This window comes from Pyrus communis, chromosome 1 (genome assembly GCF_963583255.1).
Source record: "Pyrus communis chromosome 1, drPyrComm1.1, whole genome shotgun sequence".
In the NCBI taxonomy this organism is placed as follows: domain Eukaryota; kingdom Viridiplantae; phylum Streptophyta; class Magnoliopsida; order Rosales; family Rosaceae; genus Pyrus; species Pyrus communis.
In genome coordinates, this window is record NC_084803.1 from 17,389,685 (window position 1) to 17,405,731 (window position 16,047).

The 16,047-nt window shown below is 37.3% G+C and overlaps 1 protein-coding gene and 1 long non-coding RNA gene across 3 annotated transcripts; both read left to right on the forward strand.

Moving 5' to 3' along the window:
• Nucleotides 1-1,775: 1,775 nt before the first annotated feature.
• On the forward strand, nt 1,776-5,128 carry LOC137736737 (zinc finger protein GAI-ASSOCIATED FACTOR 1-like). The gene is made up of 4 exons (XM_068475988.1): nt 1,776-2,449; nt 2,557-2,953; nt 3,066-3,355; nt 3,828-5,128. Exons 1-4 carry the CDS (start codon nt 2,326-2,328, stop codon nt 4,610-4,612), a joined length of 1,596 nt encoding a protein of 531 aa, XP_068332089.1. The 5' UTR covers nt 1,776-2,325; the 3' UTR covers nt 4,613-5,128.
• Nucleotides 5,129-8,048: 2,920 nt separating this feature from the next.
• Nucleotides 8,049-12,122, forward strand: LOC137716486 (uncharacterized). 2 transcript variants are annotated; one of them, XR_011065681.1, is made up of 8 exons: nt 8,049-8,244; nt 8,429-8,637; nt 9,252-9,352; nt 9,488-9,570; nt 9,752-9,802; nt 10,060-10,130; nt 10,918-11,105; nt 11,626-12,122. It is a non-coding gene; the product is annotated as an uncharacterized lncRNA (long non-coding RNA). The 2 variants fall into 2 exon arrangements; XR_011065682.1 differs by lacking the exon at nt 11,626-12,122 and having other exon boundaries at nt 10,918-11,386.
• The last annotated feature ends 3,925 nt before the right edge of the window (nt 12,123-16,047 follow it).

A 16,047-nucleotide genomic window follows, 5' to 3' on the forward strand; every position in this document is an offset into this window, starting at 1 on the left:
CCAATCGTATCCCTCGTCCGACAGTGTGCCTAAGAACGCCCAAATTCGGACACGTGGAACGGATTAGCCTCCGTGTCTATAATTAGAAACTTGAACAACAAGTCATGGCCTACTCAGATTAATCCCGTACTTTCCACTAATTAAACTCGATTAAACATCTATTTTATATAAAATCTGTTATTGGCACTCAAGAGATTTTATTTTACACTAGGCTCCACATGTGTTTTCTTTAACCATCAATATCATTTACAGAAAAAGATAAGAAAGTGGATGAACTTTACAACAGACGAGCCATTATGTTATTCATATTCGTATTTAATATTTCTTACTTACAAATAAAAAGAAATACAATTATACCGTCACATTTTATAAAGAGTTTTTGAAGTATAAAAATGTTTTGAAAGTTGCAATAATTTTATTTAGGGTAAAGTACAAAAAACTACATCTTTTAAAATTGACAATGTCATACCTCATCTTACGAATTTGTGTCAATGTTATACCTTCTGTTAGATTGGCCGTTTATTTCTCAGTTAAATGCTGACGTGGCTTGATCCGGGACCCATTTTTATTAAAAAATTATTTAAAAAAAAAAAAAAAAAAACCAACATCAATTCGTCCCTTCCCCCCCCTCTCTCCCTTCTCCCCATCTTCATCTTCTTCCCCTTTCTGCAACTGCAACCCAGAAAAACAGAAGAGAAAAAAAAAAAAAACCAATTTGTTTTCCCTGCTCCTCACCCCCTCTTATCCCCACACCCACGCACCCAACCTCCCCACCTTCGCACCCCACCCTCTGCACCCAACCTCGCACCCACTACCTACAACCCAAAAAAAAAAAAAAACCAGAAAAAAACCCATTCTCCTGGGCGAGGAGAAAATGGACGGCGGGGGCACCGGGGGCGCCGGGGTGGGGGGGGGGGGTGGGTGGGGTGGGGGAATGGGTGTGGAGGGGAGAGGGTGGGTGCGAGGGGGGGCGGACGAACTGGGTATTTTTTTTTTTTTCTTCTCTCTTCTTCTTCTTCTTCTGCAGGTTGGGTGGGTGGGTGAAGGGTTTCTCGTTGTTTTTTTTCTTTTTCTTCTCTCTTCTTCTGCTTCCCTCTTCTTCTTCTTCTTCTGCGGGTTGGGTGGGGGGGGGGGGTTTTTTCCTTCTCTCTTCTTCTGCTTCCCTCTTCTTCTTCTTCTGCAGGGGGGACGAACTGGGTTTCCCATTGTTGTTTTTTTTTTTTGTGTTTCCTTCTTCTTCCTCCTCCTTTCTAGGTTGCAGGGGGTTGGGTTTGTGGTGGGGGGAGGGGGGATGAACTGGGTTTGGTTTGGTTTGGGGTTTTTTTTTTTTTTTTTTTTTTTTTCTTTCTCTTCTTCTTCTTCTTCCTCCTTGGAAAGAGAGAGAGAGGGGAGATGCACGAAAGGAGAGGTTTGTTATTTTTTTTTTTAATGTACTTTTTTTTTTTATTATTTTAATATTTAAATAATATTAAATGATTTTTTTTGTTTTTAATAATTTTTTATTAATTTTTTAATAAAAATGGGTCCCGGATCAAGCCACGTCAACATTTAACTGAGAAATAAATGCCCAAGCTAACGGAAGGTATAAAATTGACACAAATTCGTAAGATGAGGTATGACATTGTCAATTTTAAAAGATGAGGTATGAAAGTGTCATTTAACCCATAGTTAAGGTAGTTTTTTTGTAGTTTACCATTTTATTTATTTATTTATCACTTTCTCTCTCTCTCCTGAAAAGTCGGTGAGCAAAGACTTTTCCTTGAAATTCTCTCTCTCCCCCCTCTCTCTCTCTCTAGAATCTCAATCTCGTTGTGTTCTTTAGCAGTCTTATAAAACCCTGCAACTTTGTTTTTGTTCTGGTTTTTATTTAGCTGAAATCTCAATAGGGTTTTTTCAAACGGTAGTCAGTCAGCTGAGAAACCAGCTGAAAATTTTGGGTTTGGTCAATTTTTGAGACCTGGATCGAATTTTGACTTTTGTAAAATTTGGGTTTTTTTTACTTCTACGTCCATAGAAATCTCTGAGCTGGGTGAGAAACTTTTATTTTGCAGTCTGGGGTTTCTAAATGATTGTGTTTTCTGGGGTAATGTAAGCTTTGGTCAGAGATCCATCACGACAGAGCTGGTAGGTGGGCATAGGAAAACAAGAGGGGACGCTGACTGGTAGACGAGAGAGAGATGAAATCAAAGTCCTAGAAAATGAACAATTTGTATCTAAATTCAGTTCCTTAGAGTTCCTGGTAGATTTTTGCTTTTTGTCCTGTAGATTGAAATTAAAAAAAAAAAAAAAAAAAAGAAAGAGAGAGAAATCAAAATCTCAGCTCTGATGCCGACCGACCTGGATAATTCCCCTACAGCTTCAGGTGAAGCTAGCGTTTCCTCCTCCGGCAACCAAACCGCTCCGCCCAAACCCGCCACCAAGAAAAAAAGAAACTTGCCAGGAATGCCAGGTAGCTCAAAAAACAAAATACCATTTTTTTTCTTCAAATTTTTCTTAACTTTGTTCCGATTACTGATTGGATTTCTGGGTTAATTTGACTTTTGGGTTTTGTTGCAGATCCAGATGCAGAAGTGATTGCTCTGTCGCCGAAGACCCTTTTGGCGACGAACCGATTCGTCTGCGAAATTTGCAGCAAAGGGTTTCAGAGGGATCAGAATCTGCAGCTTCATCGGCGGGGCCATAATCTGCCGTGGAAGCTGCGGCAGAGGTCGAGCAAAGAGGTGAAGAAGCGAGTCTACGTCTGCCCGGAGGCCTCTTGTGTGCACCACGATCCGTCTAGAGCTTTGGGTGATCTTACTGGAATTAAAAAGCACTTTTGTAGAAAGCACGGTGAGAAGAAGTGGAAATGCGATAAGTGCTCAAAGAAGTATGCGGTTCAGTCGGATTGGAAGGCTCATTCCAAGATTTGTGGCACCCGAGAGTACAAATGTGATTGTGGGACTTTGTTCTCAAGGTTTGCTAATTAATAAATTTTCGATTTTGTCTTAGGATTTTATGTTTTTTTTTTAGATTAAATTGTTAGGTTTTTGGATTTGTTGTTAAAGTTGTCTTTTTTGTGTTTGAAGGAGGGATAGCTTCATCACTCACAGGGCTTTTTGTGATGCTTTGGCTGAGGAGAGCGCAAGAGCCCCCACTACCACCAGTGCCACCGCCGCCACCGCCGCCGCCGCCGCTGCCGCCGCAGCAGTGAATTTGAATTCAGAGTCGGACCCAAGAGCTCAATCTGTTAATTCACCTCCACAACCACTGCCATCACCGCCTCTGCCGGCCGCAGCTCCACCCCAGCCTACAACTTCATCAGTTCCATCCCAGTCAGCTGGTGTGTTATCTTCATCCCCGCCTACACAAAGTCCAGGTAACACATGTCCCAAATTGGAAAATTTTCAATCTTTTCAGTTGGGTTTTGTCGGATGTGTTTTCAGCCTGAAAACAAACAACAAAAACTATGTTGTTTTTAATTATCGTTGTTTTATTATGTTGTGTGTCTCTTGCTATGGATCTTGGAGTTTAGTATTTTTTTGTCGGTTATGAAATTTGTTTTCAGCTGGGTTTGTAATATATTACTGTATTGGTAAATTTATCAAAGATTTGAGGGGATTTAACAAATTAATTAAAAATTAAGCTTCCTGGAGATTTTGTATTAAACTTTAGCGATTCAAAAGCTGAAAGGGGAAGAGGAAGTGGGTTTAGAGAAAGGACACCATTATTGATCCTCCTTTTTCTTCAAAAGTTCTTTCATATAGAAAGGTCTTAACTTTCTATGCCTGCATTTTTAACTTTTAAATGACCCCTTTAATTTACATCCTTTTGTCCTTTTGTTGTTGTAGTGAGAGAGTTGCCAGAAAATCCCACTCAATTTGTAGAAGCAGTGCCGGCTGTGGCGGGTAGAAAGGGGAATTGTAGCAGCAGCAGCAGCAGCAACAGCTCAAGCAGCAATGGCAGTACAAGCAGTGGTGTGTTTGCAAGTTTATTCGCGTCCTCAACAACATCGGCGAGCTTGCAACCTCCTCAACAGCCTGCATTTACTGACTTAATTCGAGCCATGGGGCATCCAGATCAATCAACCAACCTAGTTCCATCTTCTTCAATGGAGCCCATTTCTCTTGGCCTCTCAACCAGCCATGGATCGTCAATTTTTGAGTCTGCAGGGCAGGAGCGTAGGCAGTATGCGCCCCCACCACAACCAGCTATGTCTGCGACAGCACTGCTTCAGAAGGCTGCTCAAATGGGCGCAGCAGCAACCAATGCATCGTTGCTTCGTGGGTTTGGCATTATGTCATCCTCAACGTCTTCCACGCAACAAGAGAGTATGCAATGGAATCAAAGGCCGGCAGAACCAGATAATGTCTCAGTTGCTGCAGGGCTTGGACTTGGTCTTCCTTGTGATGGAGGTTCGGGATGGAAGGAACTAATGATGGGAAGTCCTCCAATGTTCGGTCCAAAGCAAACCACACTCGATCTTTTGGGATTGGGAATGGCCGCCGGTAATAACCCCAGTAGTGGCCTATCAGCCCTAATCACATCAATTGGTGGCGGTCTAGATGTAGCTGCTGCAGCTGCATCCTATGGAGGTGGAGAATATAGCGGTAAGGACTTGGCAAGAAGCTCATGAAACTGGACAACTAAAGAAGTCATTTTCTTTCATTTGACTTGAGGAAGGGGTATATAAGGTGCAGGTTGATCTCGTACATGGAAAACGGGGGCGAAAACGACCTTGTCTTGCCGGTGTAGACTTTGTCGCAAGCTAAGTCCGAAGATTGTTTCAGGTTTCGTCCGGCTTCTGTTTAAATGGGGGTTTTAGCATAGGCTTCTATGTACGTATGTCACTTTCTGTAAGCTTGAGGTGGATTTGGTGAATGAGTATGTGTACCTACTACTGCATACATTCTGTAATTTTGTCAAGTTTGTATAGCTAAGCCTGGTGATGAAAGGCTAAGTGGATGGATCTTACCAATTTGGGTTTACAGCACTAGGCCAGGTAGAGGTAGATGGGATGGGGGACATTGTAAATTACTGTTTGATTACCCTGTTTTTTAGGTTTTCTAGACTCGATCAAACTTCCAATTTCCTCCACTTTGTAGTTCGTATCTACAATTAAATTAAATTATTATATTTGTTGTATATTTAATTAATTTTCTTTTGGTTGGCATGTTGGTTTCTGTTGGTGAAAGATGTTGGACGGTAGAATTTCACATTGGGCGCATGACAATGATAAACAATTAATATATGTGAGTTTTCGTTTTTTAATATTACCGAGATTTTCTGTAATAAAAGTCAACACTTCGTAATAGGTGGTTAAGTTGAAACAATGTCTGTGATGATGGTGGTGCGCCACGCTGGGTTCTAAAGTTTATCACGAGAAGTTACAATAATCCATGGTATGAGATGTTACGCTGACAATGGCAACATACTTTGTAAGTTGTTCTCGTTCAACAGTGTCATCATGCTTTGTAAGCTCTCGTTAGCGCACAGCAGGATGAGATTTGGGATTTTAATGACTTGGAGAAATTACAAGAAATTTGTGCCAGTGTGCGGTTTTACATAATTGATTGAACGCGTCTAACATGGTCCCCAAAGACAAAAATTGAATAGCGTCTTTAATATCTTGAAATGGTCCTGTGTTGTGCAGTGTATATAGTAGGATCCTTATATATTTCATATTAAATTCAAGTTCAATTCATAGGTGTAATCCAATGAATATTTTCAATTCTTTATCTCGAGAGATTGTACTGTATTTCTGTTGGACCTTTGAATCCTAAAATTTATCCTTATGTCGCAACAGAATCTCAGTTTCACTTGTAAATCATATGAAACAGAGTATTGCTATTTCGATTGACATTCCTCAAATATTTCACTCGACTTTATAACATAAAATCAGTCACTTTTTTCTTCAATGTTTATAAAGTTCTTCAATCAACAACACCAAAGAAATTGGGTTGATCTTCTATTTAAAAGGAGAAGAAAAAAAAAAAGAATTGTTATCGATACTTCAAATTTCTCATTCTACACTCCTCACAAGTGTATAAAATCAAATTTGAACACATAAATAAATAAATATATTTTGTTAGGGAGAGAGTCAATATCTTGATGTTTGAATAGAAGTTGATCGCGACTGTCCAAACTCCAATGTCATCCTCCTCCTACATTTCTCCTTAATTAGCAAATACAAGAATTTAAAATTTTGAATTGTTTTAGAGAGAATGGGGTAATAATAAATATTTTCTTATTAAAATAAAATTAAAAAGAGGAACAAGAAGATTTATTGATATATAAATTCTACCTTGAACTACCAATACTTTATGTTGATACCATACCTATAATTTGTCAACCACATCTTTTGCCTGCAATGCAAGGTAAAGATCACTAAAATATTTAAAACAAAAAATAAAGAAATATAGATTTGGATGGATTAAAATATGTATAATCTAGGTTGTCAACCATTGCCTGCTTTACTAAATATACACAATATTCTGACCTTTTCTTCTTTTAGATTTTTTTAATTAAAAAGTTGTCTTTAGAATGTTGTTAAGAGCACTCTAAAAAAAATAAAAAAATAAAAATCATTTCTTGCTGATTTAGTGCATGAAGAAAAAATAATGAATTTTTTTTTAGTGCTAATAACCGTGTTTTGGAATATATATTAGCTCAATATAGTTTCGAGTGTGAACAAGACATGCTTTGATTTGAAGAAATGTTTGATGTAATTCTAATTTTACTCTTTATTTGTAAGACTGGGTTGAAAGGTCCAACAAAATCTTATTTACACATGGTCACTCTTATGTTTTCTTTTCTTTTGGACACACCTCCTCCTTTCCCTGTTTTTAGGGTGGATGTGGTCACATTATCTATTCTAAAATTGAGGAGCAATTGACTGTTCATTCGGCTACAGTCAATTGTTTGCCTCTTGATTTCATCTTATTTACAATAAAACCATGAGATTTGGGCTGGGTTTGAAGGGTATTTATTTGAACTGAGAAGGGTAATTTTGTCTGGAGGGTTTAGGACGAATTACCCCTTTATTTCACCTTATTTGCAAGAAACCCATTATATGTGGAATAGGTTGGAAGGGCAATTTTGTCCTCTCGGTTTTGGCTAAATTTAGGGGTTGCCGTGTAGGGTTGCATTTGCTGTCCTTCATTGATGGTTTCGGGGAATTGAAGCTCTGACAGAGAGCGGAAGAAACAGAGAGAGAGAGAGAGAGAGAGGTGCCGATGGGAAGACAGCGCAGGGGAGATGTATGGGTGATGGATTTCAAAAGTGGGAAAGTGGGTTTAATTTTGTCCGGAGGGTTTAGGACGAATTATCCCTTTATTTCACCTTATTTGCAAGAAACCCATTATATGTGGAATAGGTTGGAAGGGCAATTTTGTCCTCTCGGTTTTGGCTAAATTTAGGGGTTGCCGTGTAGGGTTGCATTTGCTGTCCTTCACTGATGGTTTCAGGGAATTGAAGCTCTGACAGAGAGCGGAAGAAACAGAGAGAGAGAGAGAGAGAGAGAGAGAGGTGCCGATGGGAAGACAGCGCAGGGGAGAGGTATGGGTGATGGATTTCAAAAGTGGGAAAATGGGTTTTGTCTTCTCGGTTTTGACTGAATTCGAGGGTTGTTGTGTACAGTTTCATTTGCTGTCCTTGAATGAGGGTTTCGGGGGGATGGAGACTCTGACAGAGAGCGGAAGAAAGAGAGAGAGAGAGAGAGAGAGAGAGAGAGAGAGAGAGAGAAAAAGAGAGAGAGATGACGATGGAAAGAGAGCGAAGGGTAGAGGTATGAGTCATGGATTTCAGAAGTGGGAGAGTGGGGATGGTCAGAGAAAACCATACGGGTTATCCGGATCTACCGCTGCATGCCTGGATTTCGAAAGATAAGTGCTTTTTAATTTTTTTTTTTATCAGCTTAGATTGTCACGTTTCTGCCTTTTTGTTGTGGATTATTTTCGAATTTTTTAGTGTGTTAGGTCAGATTTTGGAGGAATCATCGGATATATTAATTTCCCTTATTAGTTTTCTTCTCTCATTTTGCACATTCATCTCCATCAAACCCTAGAAATCCTTTCGTTTTTTGGGTATCCGGATGGCTCCTCCTTATTTCTCCCTGCTCTTTGCTTCCCCGAACCCTAGAATCCTCTCCATTTCCCCTGAACGAGAAATCCGAAACCCACAACCCAAAACTCACTCATACGTCGCCCCTCTCCTTGGTTTGCCACTTTCCTCATCAATGGTTCGTTCTCTCCATTCGATTCAATTTCGGTGAGTTCTTTCTCTGCTCTTGGGGATTTTAGGGGATTTTATTCTCTTCCTGGTTGCTCTGATAGAAAATCATGATTGCCTGATTTTTTTTTATTACGACAGTATACTTTCTCTCTCACTCGATCTACTTTTAAGTGATTGAAAATTGGGTTAGTCATTTTCCATGGTTCGAATTGAAATGCAGCTGAATCTGTCTCCCTTCGGCAGTGTTTTGGCGAATCCGTTTGTGTTCAATGGCGATTTGAGCGAGGGCAGTGAGAGCTCTGGGGTTTCGTTTTTGGTCCCCTATTAAGGGGGTGCGATGGATTTGTCAAAGGTCGGCGAGAAGATTCTGAGCTCTTTTAGGTGTGCCAGATTGCTCGGCCTTCTTCCTTCTGCTTCTGATCGCCCGAGGTGTTTGAAATTTCAGTTTTTGCACGTAATGCTGCTCTTAAGCCCTCAAATTCGATGCGTTTCGTGTTTAGTTGTGTGAAATTTGATTGTGTCGGAGTAAAATCGAGTTGAAATTGCATAATTAGATCTTATAATTTGAAATGTTTGTTCCAAGTGTTTGTAATTTGCTTTATATACTGAATAACAGTTTGGTTTGGGTGATTATCTGCGGTTTCGTGTTAATTAAGAAGAAGGTTAAGTTTAATAAGTATCATTTTAAGAGCAATGCTTATTTATCTGGCAGTGGTAGATAGTTAATTCACTGTTAAGTAGGGAATGAAAATGTTGTGCTAACTGCGAAATTTAGCTGATTGGTGCAGGGTTAACATAAACGTTTATTTTCTATCCTAAATGTATTCACGTGTTGTTTACCTAATATATGGAAGCAGACATCGTGGTCAAAAAGTGGAGGAGATGGAAGAAGAATTCTATGAAGAGTTGCTACTGTATAATTATTATTATTTTTTTTAATACATTTTCATTTGGATTTTCACAAAACATAACACATGAGTAAGTATGTTGGTTTTTTATTTTAGTTGTAGAAATTAACAAACATATATTACATACCTTTTCAGGTGATGACATCGACAGTGTTGAAATCATGGACATGGGGTTGTGGTTTGTCAACTATTTCCAGGCCAATAGTTTATAACTATTACCCATCTGTTCTGTTGAGGTATTTTTCAATTTTTTTGTTGTTTAAATTTATATGTTATTCATCTTTTGTGAGCATTCGTTCCAGGATTTTACGAAATTCTTAAAATTTTATTTAATTGAATTTATGGTCGTTCGGTAATTTTTTTATTTCCAGAATCTTCTAATCCTATTGATGCAACGAGTCGTAGGGGAGCCACGAGTTCACCGAAGCTTTCAAATTTTGCCCACTCACTCATTGTAATCTCCCTTTTTCTCCCTCTCTCCCTCTCTCCCTCTCCCCTGTTTTTCTATCCTATGGCATTTGGGTTTTCCCCTATTTCTCTTTCTGTTGATCTAATTTGAGGTGAAGTTTGAATTTTGGTTGAATTGGAATGTGGTTTAATGGGTTTCCTTTCGGTTGTCGATTCGACTTTGGTAGGATTGGCATGTGGTTTTTCAAGCTTTTGCAACCACTTTGGGTCTGGCAAAGGTAATAGTCTTACTCTTCATTCCATAAGCTTCATTTTGTATGCCCAAAAAAATTTGGAATGGAAAACATGATGGGAGTTTTAGGAAATGCCCATGTTCTGTAATTTTCTCCATTTGTTGTTTTTTGCAATTTCTTTGATGATATTAGCCATATAAGCATGTTTTCCTCTCTTCATTACATTCCGAATCTTTAAAATCCTTGCTGATTCGTGTAATTTCTCATATATGTTTCTATGTTTGTTTGATCTTGGTTTCTAGGTTATTATCTTAATCGACAAGATGCAAAACGAGGAGTCAATCATCACCGAGCTCTACATCCCGAGAAAATGGTATTCAATCGAATCTAATCGGTGAACGTATACATGAGAGTTAACATCGTTGTTTATTTGCAAATACTACTGCTGACCTTATTCACGAACCATTTTAACATAATAGGTTCTATTTGGATGATTAGAGTTTTGAACCTTTTCTTTCCCCCAATTCCACATGAACTGAGTTTTATTGCTGAACAGACCTTGGTAAATATTTATAGCCAACTAAAAGTGTTTTCTTTTGATTATTTTCAAATATATTTTTTAGCCAATTGACAACCCTAAAAGATTTACATACACACACATCAAATCTGTGTTTCATAAATATACCGAAGATGTAATGCTAGATATTTTTTTTATAGTTTCTTCTGCTCTATTCTATGCTGGATAATACTGTTTTTCTGTATATTGTAGATCATTAAAATTCTGCCATGTTTGTGAAATTGAGATTTTTAAATCGAAGAACTTAACAAAGAAAATTGTACATATTTTTTTGGATAAATAATATTATCCACGTCTCATGTTATATAAAAAAAATTTAAAGTACTCTCTCTGTGTGCATGAATTTGAAACTTTTTATATTTTCTAGAAAGAGACAATACAATTGCGTTTTATTGTTAGAGAAAGATGTGTCATTCTGGATTTGCTTAAAAATGCTTAAATAATTTGTGGTTGTGCAAACAAGTCCATTGTGGGTATGAAGGGAATGTGTGAATATCTCTTACATGAATGACTTTTATCATTTCCAGAACAATGTGATTTCACTCGATTGAACCAAATTGATTTGTTATTTTCCCATTTGAAGTTGAAGAGTCGGATTGGTGGGAAGCAATTTAGAGGCACTTATCGTCTTCTAACTGGGTCAGCTGCAAATCACTACCAATGAATAACTGCGTCATCGTCTTCTTTCTTCACTTATGAGCTTTTGGGGTAAAAGGAGTCATCTGCTTCTAGGATTTCGGGGCTATATTTGTGCGTTCGTCCAAGGATTTGGTATAATTCCCCTTTTTTAATTTATTTTTTTGACATTCTTGATGGATATTTCTATTGTTTTCTTCGATTATTTAATTGGATTTTGTTTTTTATCTTTGCCATTTTTGTTTTCGCTTTTAATTTTTTATGTTAAAAGATGTCGTATTGTGTTTTCGTACCAAGTTATCCTTATTTGTATCTCTCACCAAAATATATACATGTAAAATCGAAGGAGACTGTAGTGTAACTCATTATAAAGTGACAAGCCCTATATACATTGATGCAATAAAATATAAACGATATCAATCCCTTGCAAATAAATGTTATTATGTTAACAAAAGTAACTTCAATTCTTAATCGTTAGTTCAATTACATTTTTTCCATTCTATCTAGAATCTTAAATAGGGAATTTCATGCGTCTTAACAAATAATTCCTGGAGTTCTATTAAATTGTTTCATCTAATGTATCTAATATTTTAATAATTGCTTATTCCTTTTGTTTGGTTAAAGTTTTGTTCCATTTGTTTTCTGTATTGCCAAGCATGTTGTTCCATCACATCAAAGAGGGCTTCTTTAAGCTTGGGTTTCTAGGCAGTGGCTTTCTCCATTGACCTCTACACCTGCGTCTCACCTCGCTTTCCCACTTCCTCCGGTGCAATCTCTTTTTCTTTCTAATCTCTTTTGAGTTTCTTTCAATATGTCACTTTATATAATTTATTCTTTAATGTCAGATTTGGTGAGTTTGATTTGGGTTTGTGAATGTCTTCCGGGCTTTTCCACTTTGGATTCACATAATAAGTTCAATGGTTGTAAACAGAACAGAATACTGACTTGCGAACAAGGCAATTCAAAGCTTGAAAATTTGTATGTTATGCATGAGCTGACTAATATTTTTTTGTGCACTTTATTCATGCCTGTTGTGGATAATAGCTTGAAAATTTGTATGTATTGCATGAGCTGACTAATACTTTGTAGTGCACCTTTCTATGCAAATTATTCATGCCTGTTGTGGATAATAGTTCCAAAACCCGTAGCGAAGTGCGGGCAATTTTTCTAGTGAAATCTATGAGAGCAAATTTCTGTCTTGGATTGAATTGATGAAAACATGCACACACAAAGAAAAGAGAGAAAACGAAGTTAGACTAATACCGGTGAATCGACAGTGACTTCTGTAAAGAATAGGAAATGGTCAACTCGTCGTGAAATTCGAAGTGAAGTGGTGGTTTCACCTACTTGTGATAATTCTCCGCCTGGTAAGAAGCATAAGGCATATGATATGTGTAATTCAAGAATCGAAGTGACACGACTTGGTCGTAGCCGGTTTGGAATCAACTTTGACTGGGTGGGTGTATGGTGTGGGTGATAGAGTGAGGTGTTGAGCTCTGAATGGTGGAGATATTAGCGATTTGAGTGCCAAGAACAGATGTTGTGGCCACCCCCAAGAAAAGATTGAGGAAGAGTAGGGTGGGATTGTAGTGATAGTCAAAAAATGCAAGCAAAGATTTTTCAATTTGTAGTGTTTTTTTATATAATTTTTTATGATTTTAAACTTGTTGATGGGCCAAATGCTTGCTACATCATCGTTTTTAACGGAAAATTGTTAACGCTAGACTAAAGCCATCTCCAACCCTTCGTCTAAAAACCTAAAATTTTTAGCCCAGAAAATTTAGGTTTTAATCCAGAAATAGCTTTTCTGCTCCAACCCTTATGGCTTAAAATTTTAGCCTAGATTATTAAAGAATGAATTTAGGCTTTTTTTGTTTTTAAATTAACTTAAAAAAAATTATGTAGACAATCCTAAATTAATTTTATGAACATTTTAACCTAAAAATATTTAAATTCCGATAAACATTGAAAACTCACTAAACCGACACATGAATGTAATACCCTGAAAATTTAAACATATGAATTAGATATTCATAATTATGAATATGTGGAGGAAATCGAAAATAAATCGATTTATGGTTATGAAAATAGAATTGGGAATTTTGAAGTTCGGAAATTTATTATTTAAAATCCGTAGACTTTTTGAGGTCACAATTTATATTTTTGAATAGAGCTCAACCTCACAAATGCGTAGGCGCAAACCATTCGTGAAACAGAGTTATAATGAAGAAGTTATTAAGGTTTGAACTTAGGGATATTTTTGTAATTTTGGCTTTCAATTTTAGAAGGTTCCAGTTTTTCTAAAGTAGGGATGGCTGTGATGAAGCCATGTGTATGGCTGTGATGGGAAACAAAGAAGAAAAAGGAGAGATAGAAGAGGGATCGGACGGAAGGAGGGAAAGGAAGAAAAGAAAAGAAAAAAAAAAAAAAAAAGGGGGTGGGGGGAATCGGAGTTCATCCCAACTCGATCCGTGACAGCAACCCGGTGCCAAATTGCTGCGTTCCACGGCGGACATTCCGCCATCCCTCACTTGGAAATACCTACCTAACCTCTCCTCTACCATTTTCACCCAAAATTAGGAAAAGTTTAGTTGAAATTTGGTGGAAAACCCACCATGGGTGCCGCGGGTATCCTTGGCCGAACTCCATCAATTGTGAAATGTTTTCCTCCAATTACCACCATGACTAGATTTCCCTTGAGGCCTAAAACAAAGCCCAAACAACTGTAGGGGCGGCGGAGCACCGGAGGTGACGATTCGAGGCCACCCATTTATAGGGTTTCCGGTGGGTACGAGGCAAATTGGAGCCTTTCCCAGACAAATTGGATTTGGTCGCAGGTATAAAGTTTTCTCTACTCTTTGAGATCTTTATTTCTGTAATTTTTGAGAGTTTTTAGAAATAGTTGAATTTTCCGGCAAGTTGGGGCGGTCGACCGCCACCCACAGGAGCGGTTGCGGGTGCGGCGGCGCACGGCCAGGGAGCCGACATTGTGTTTTTATGCGAATTTTTTCGTTATTCTAATTATGCTTTTGAGATCTAACTACTGTGAGTTGAATATTAATATGTTTGTGGTATATGTTGGATTAAATGAATATATTCGGATTTGGGTTGAATTTTGGAAATGTGAACTACTAATGGCTTGATCCCTGTTTAAGGTACGTAGGTAGTCTAACGAGATGTTAGATGCAGCCATAAAATATGTGAGGTTAAATAAATTAGAATTTAGGTTACAAAATGGGAATAGGTCCATAAAAGGAATTGGTGATAAAATATAAAAAATAATATCGTACATTTGGTAAGGAATTATAATTATGGATCATGGGTGGAATTAAGGCTTGTAAATAATGAATCAAAATTAATAGTAGTCAAACAATCGGGTTTAGACCTCTTGTTGGGAATTTATTATGAGAAAAGGAAATAGCAGGTATATGGAGGAGAAGAAATGGAAATCAATTGAAAGTGTGATGGCATGTGTTGTTAAGTCAATGATGATTATTGAGCATATGTGGAATCAAGGCTTTGATATAAGGATTAGTGGTGAATGGTAGTGAATTAGATAAATATTTTAATTTGATCTTTCATAAAATAAGTGAGATTGAATAATCGAGACAAAATCCTTGTTTGAGAGATTGATCTAAGTAAGGAATACTGAAAAATAAGAGTTTACCCTTATGTTTTGGTGAGTAAATTTTTGGGCATAAATAGTTGTGTGGCATCATGAAACTTAAGTAGAGATTTGTAATTGTAGATAGTTAAAAGAAAAAAAAAATTTAATTTGGGCCTATCAACAAAATTAATACCCGAAAATAAATATTTCGAGGGCAGGGCGTTACAATGAAACTCATAAAACACTATAGAAGAATATGAAACACATGATAGAGATGTATAAACACAAGACACATGAGCAAACACATGGTTTTGGAAGATGGTAGAAAGAAAAATTGGAGGAATTGTAGGAGAAAAGTGAGTTTTGTGTGCATGTTTCAACAAATATATAGGTATTTATAGAGTTTTTGGGTGACTTTTGAGTTAAATAAATTTTTATAATTATTTTAACCGTTAGATTTTTTTTAACAGTTAGATTTGATCATATTCAATCTTAGTTGTCGGATTCAATAAATTTATAAATATAAAACAAACATATTAACTAAATTAAATGTGAACCGTTGGATAACCAACAACACATTTGAATATGAGCCGTTGATTAACCAAAAGACCCATTGGGCTCAATTTTAATGGCAGACAAGTGGGAGACACACCCATGTGGGTGGGGGCTCCACCACTAATCTTGGCCTAAATCTGGCTTTTTTTAGGTTTTAGGTCCAAATTAGAACTTGGGTTGGAATGGATTAAGGGGAATAGAAGGGGAATTATAGGTTTTAGGTCATGGATTGGAGTTGGCCTAAGAGAAATATGATTTTGGGAGAAAAATGAGACAAGAGAAAATTAAAGATAACATAAGGTTAATAAAGTGAGAATAACATGTAAAATTTGACATTACACGTCTGCTAGCTAGGCTCCTAACCCACAACTCTTTCCCTCTCCTCCTCTCCCCCTCTCCCCTTCTCCCTCTGCCTCCCTCTCTCCCTCCCCCTGAATTCTCCTAAAGCATAACACCAACATACAACCCAAAGACACAAATTTGTGGATAACGAAGCTCCAAGGATACAATCCAAATTGACCAAAATAACACCTTCAAAGCTTCATCTATCAACTTCTCTTCTTGGTCGGATTCAGTTCCAGCATCGGTTTTGCCTAGCTCAAAAAGGGTGCGTTTTTCTGGTTATCCTCTCAACTGCTTTTACATTCCATAGCAACAATGTTCGCATGCTTCAAAGTTTGAATTTTCGATTGGTTTTGATATAGGTACCTTGTGTTATTGCTCAGAAATCAATTTTTGAGATAATATTGTTTGGTGGTAACTTAAATTTGTAGAAGTGATTTGGAAAAATTGCATAATTCTGGTAAAATAATAAAATTTAAGGGAATATTTAAGCATTGTTATTGTGCATGTAGCTAAAAGCTCACATTTTTTGTGATGAAATTCAAATTTTTGTTACCGTTTTTTCAGGTTTAA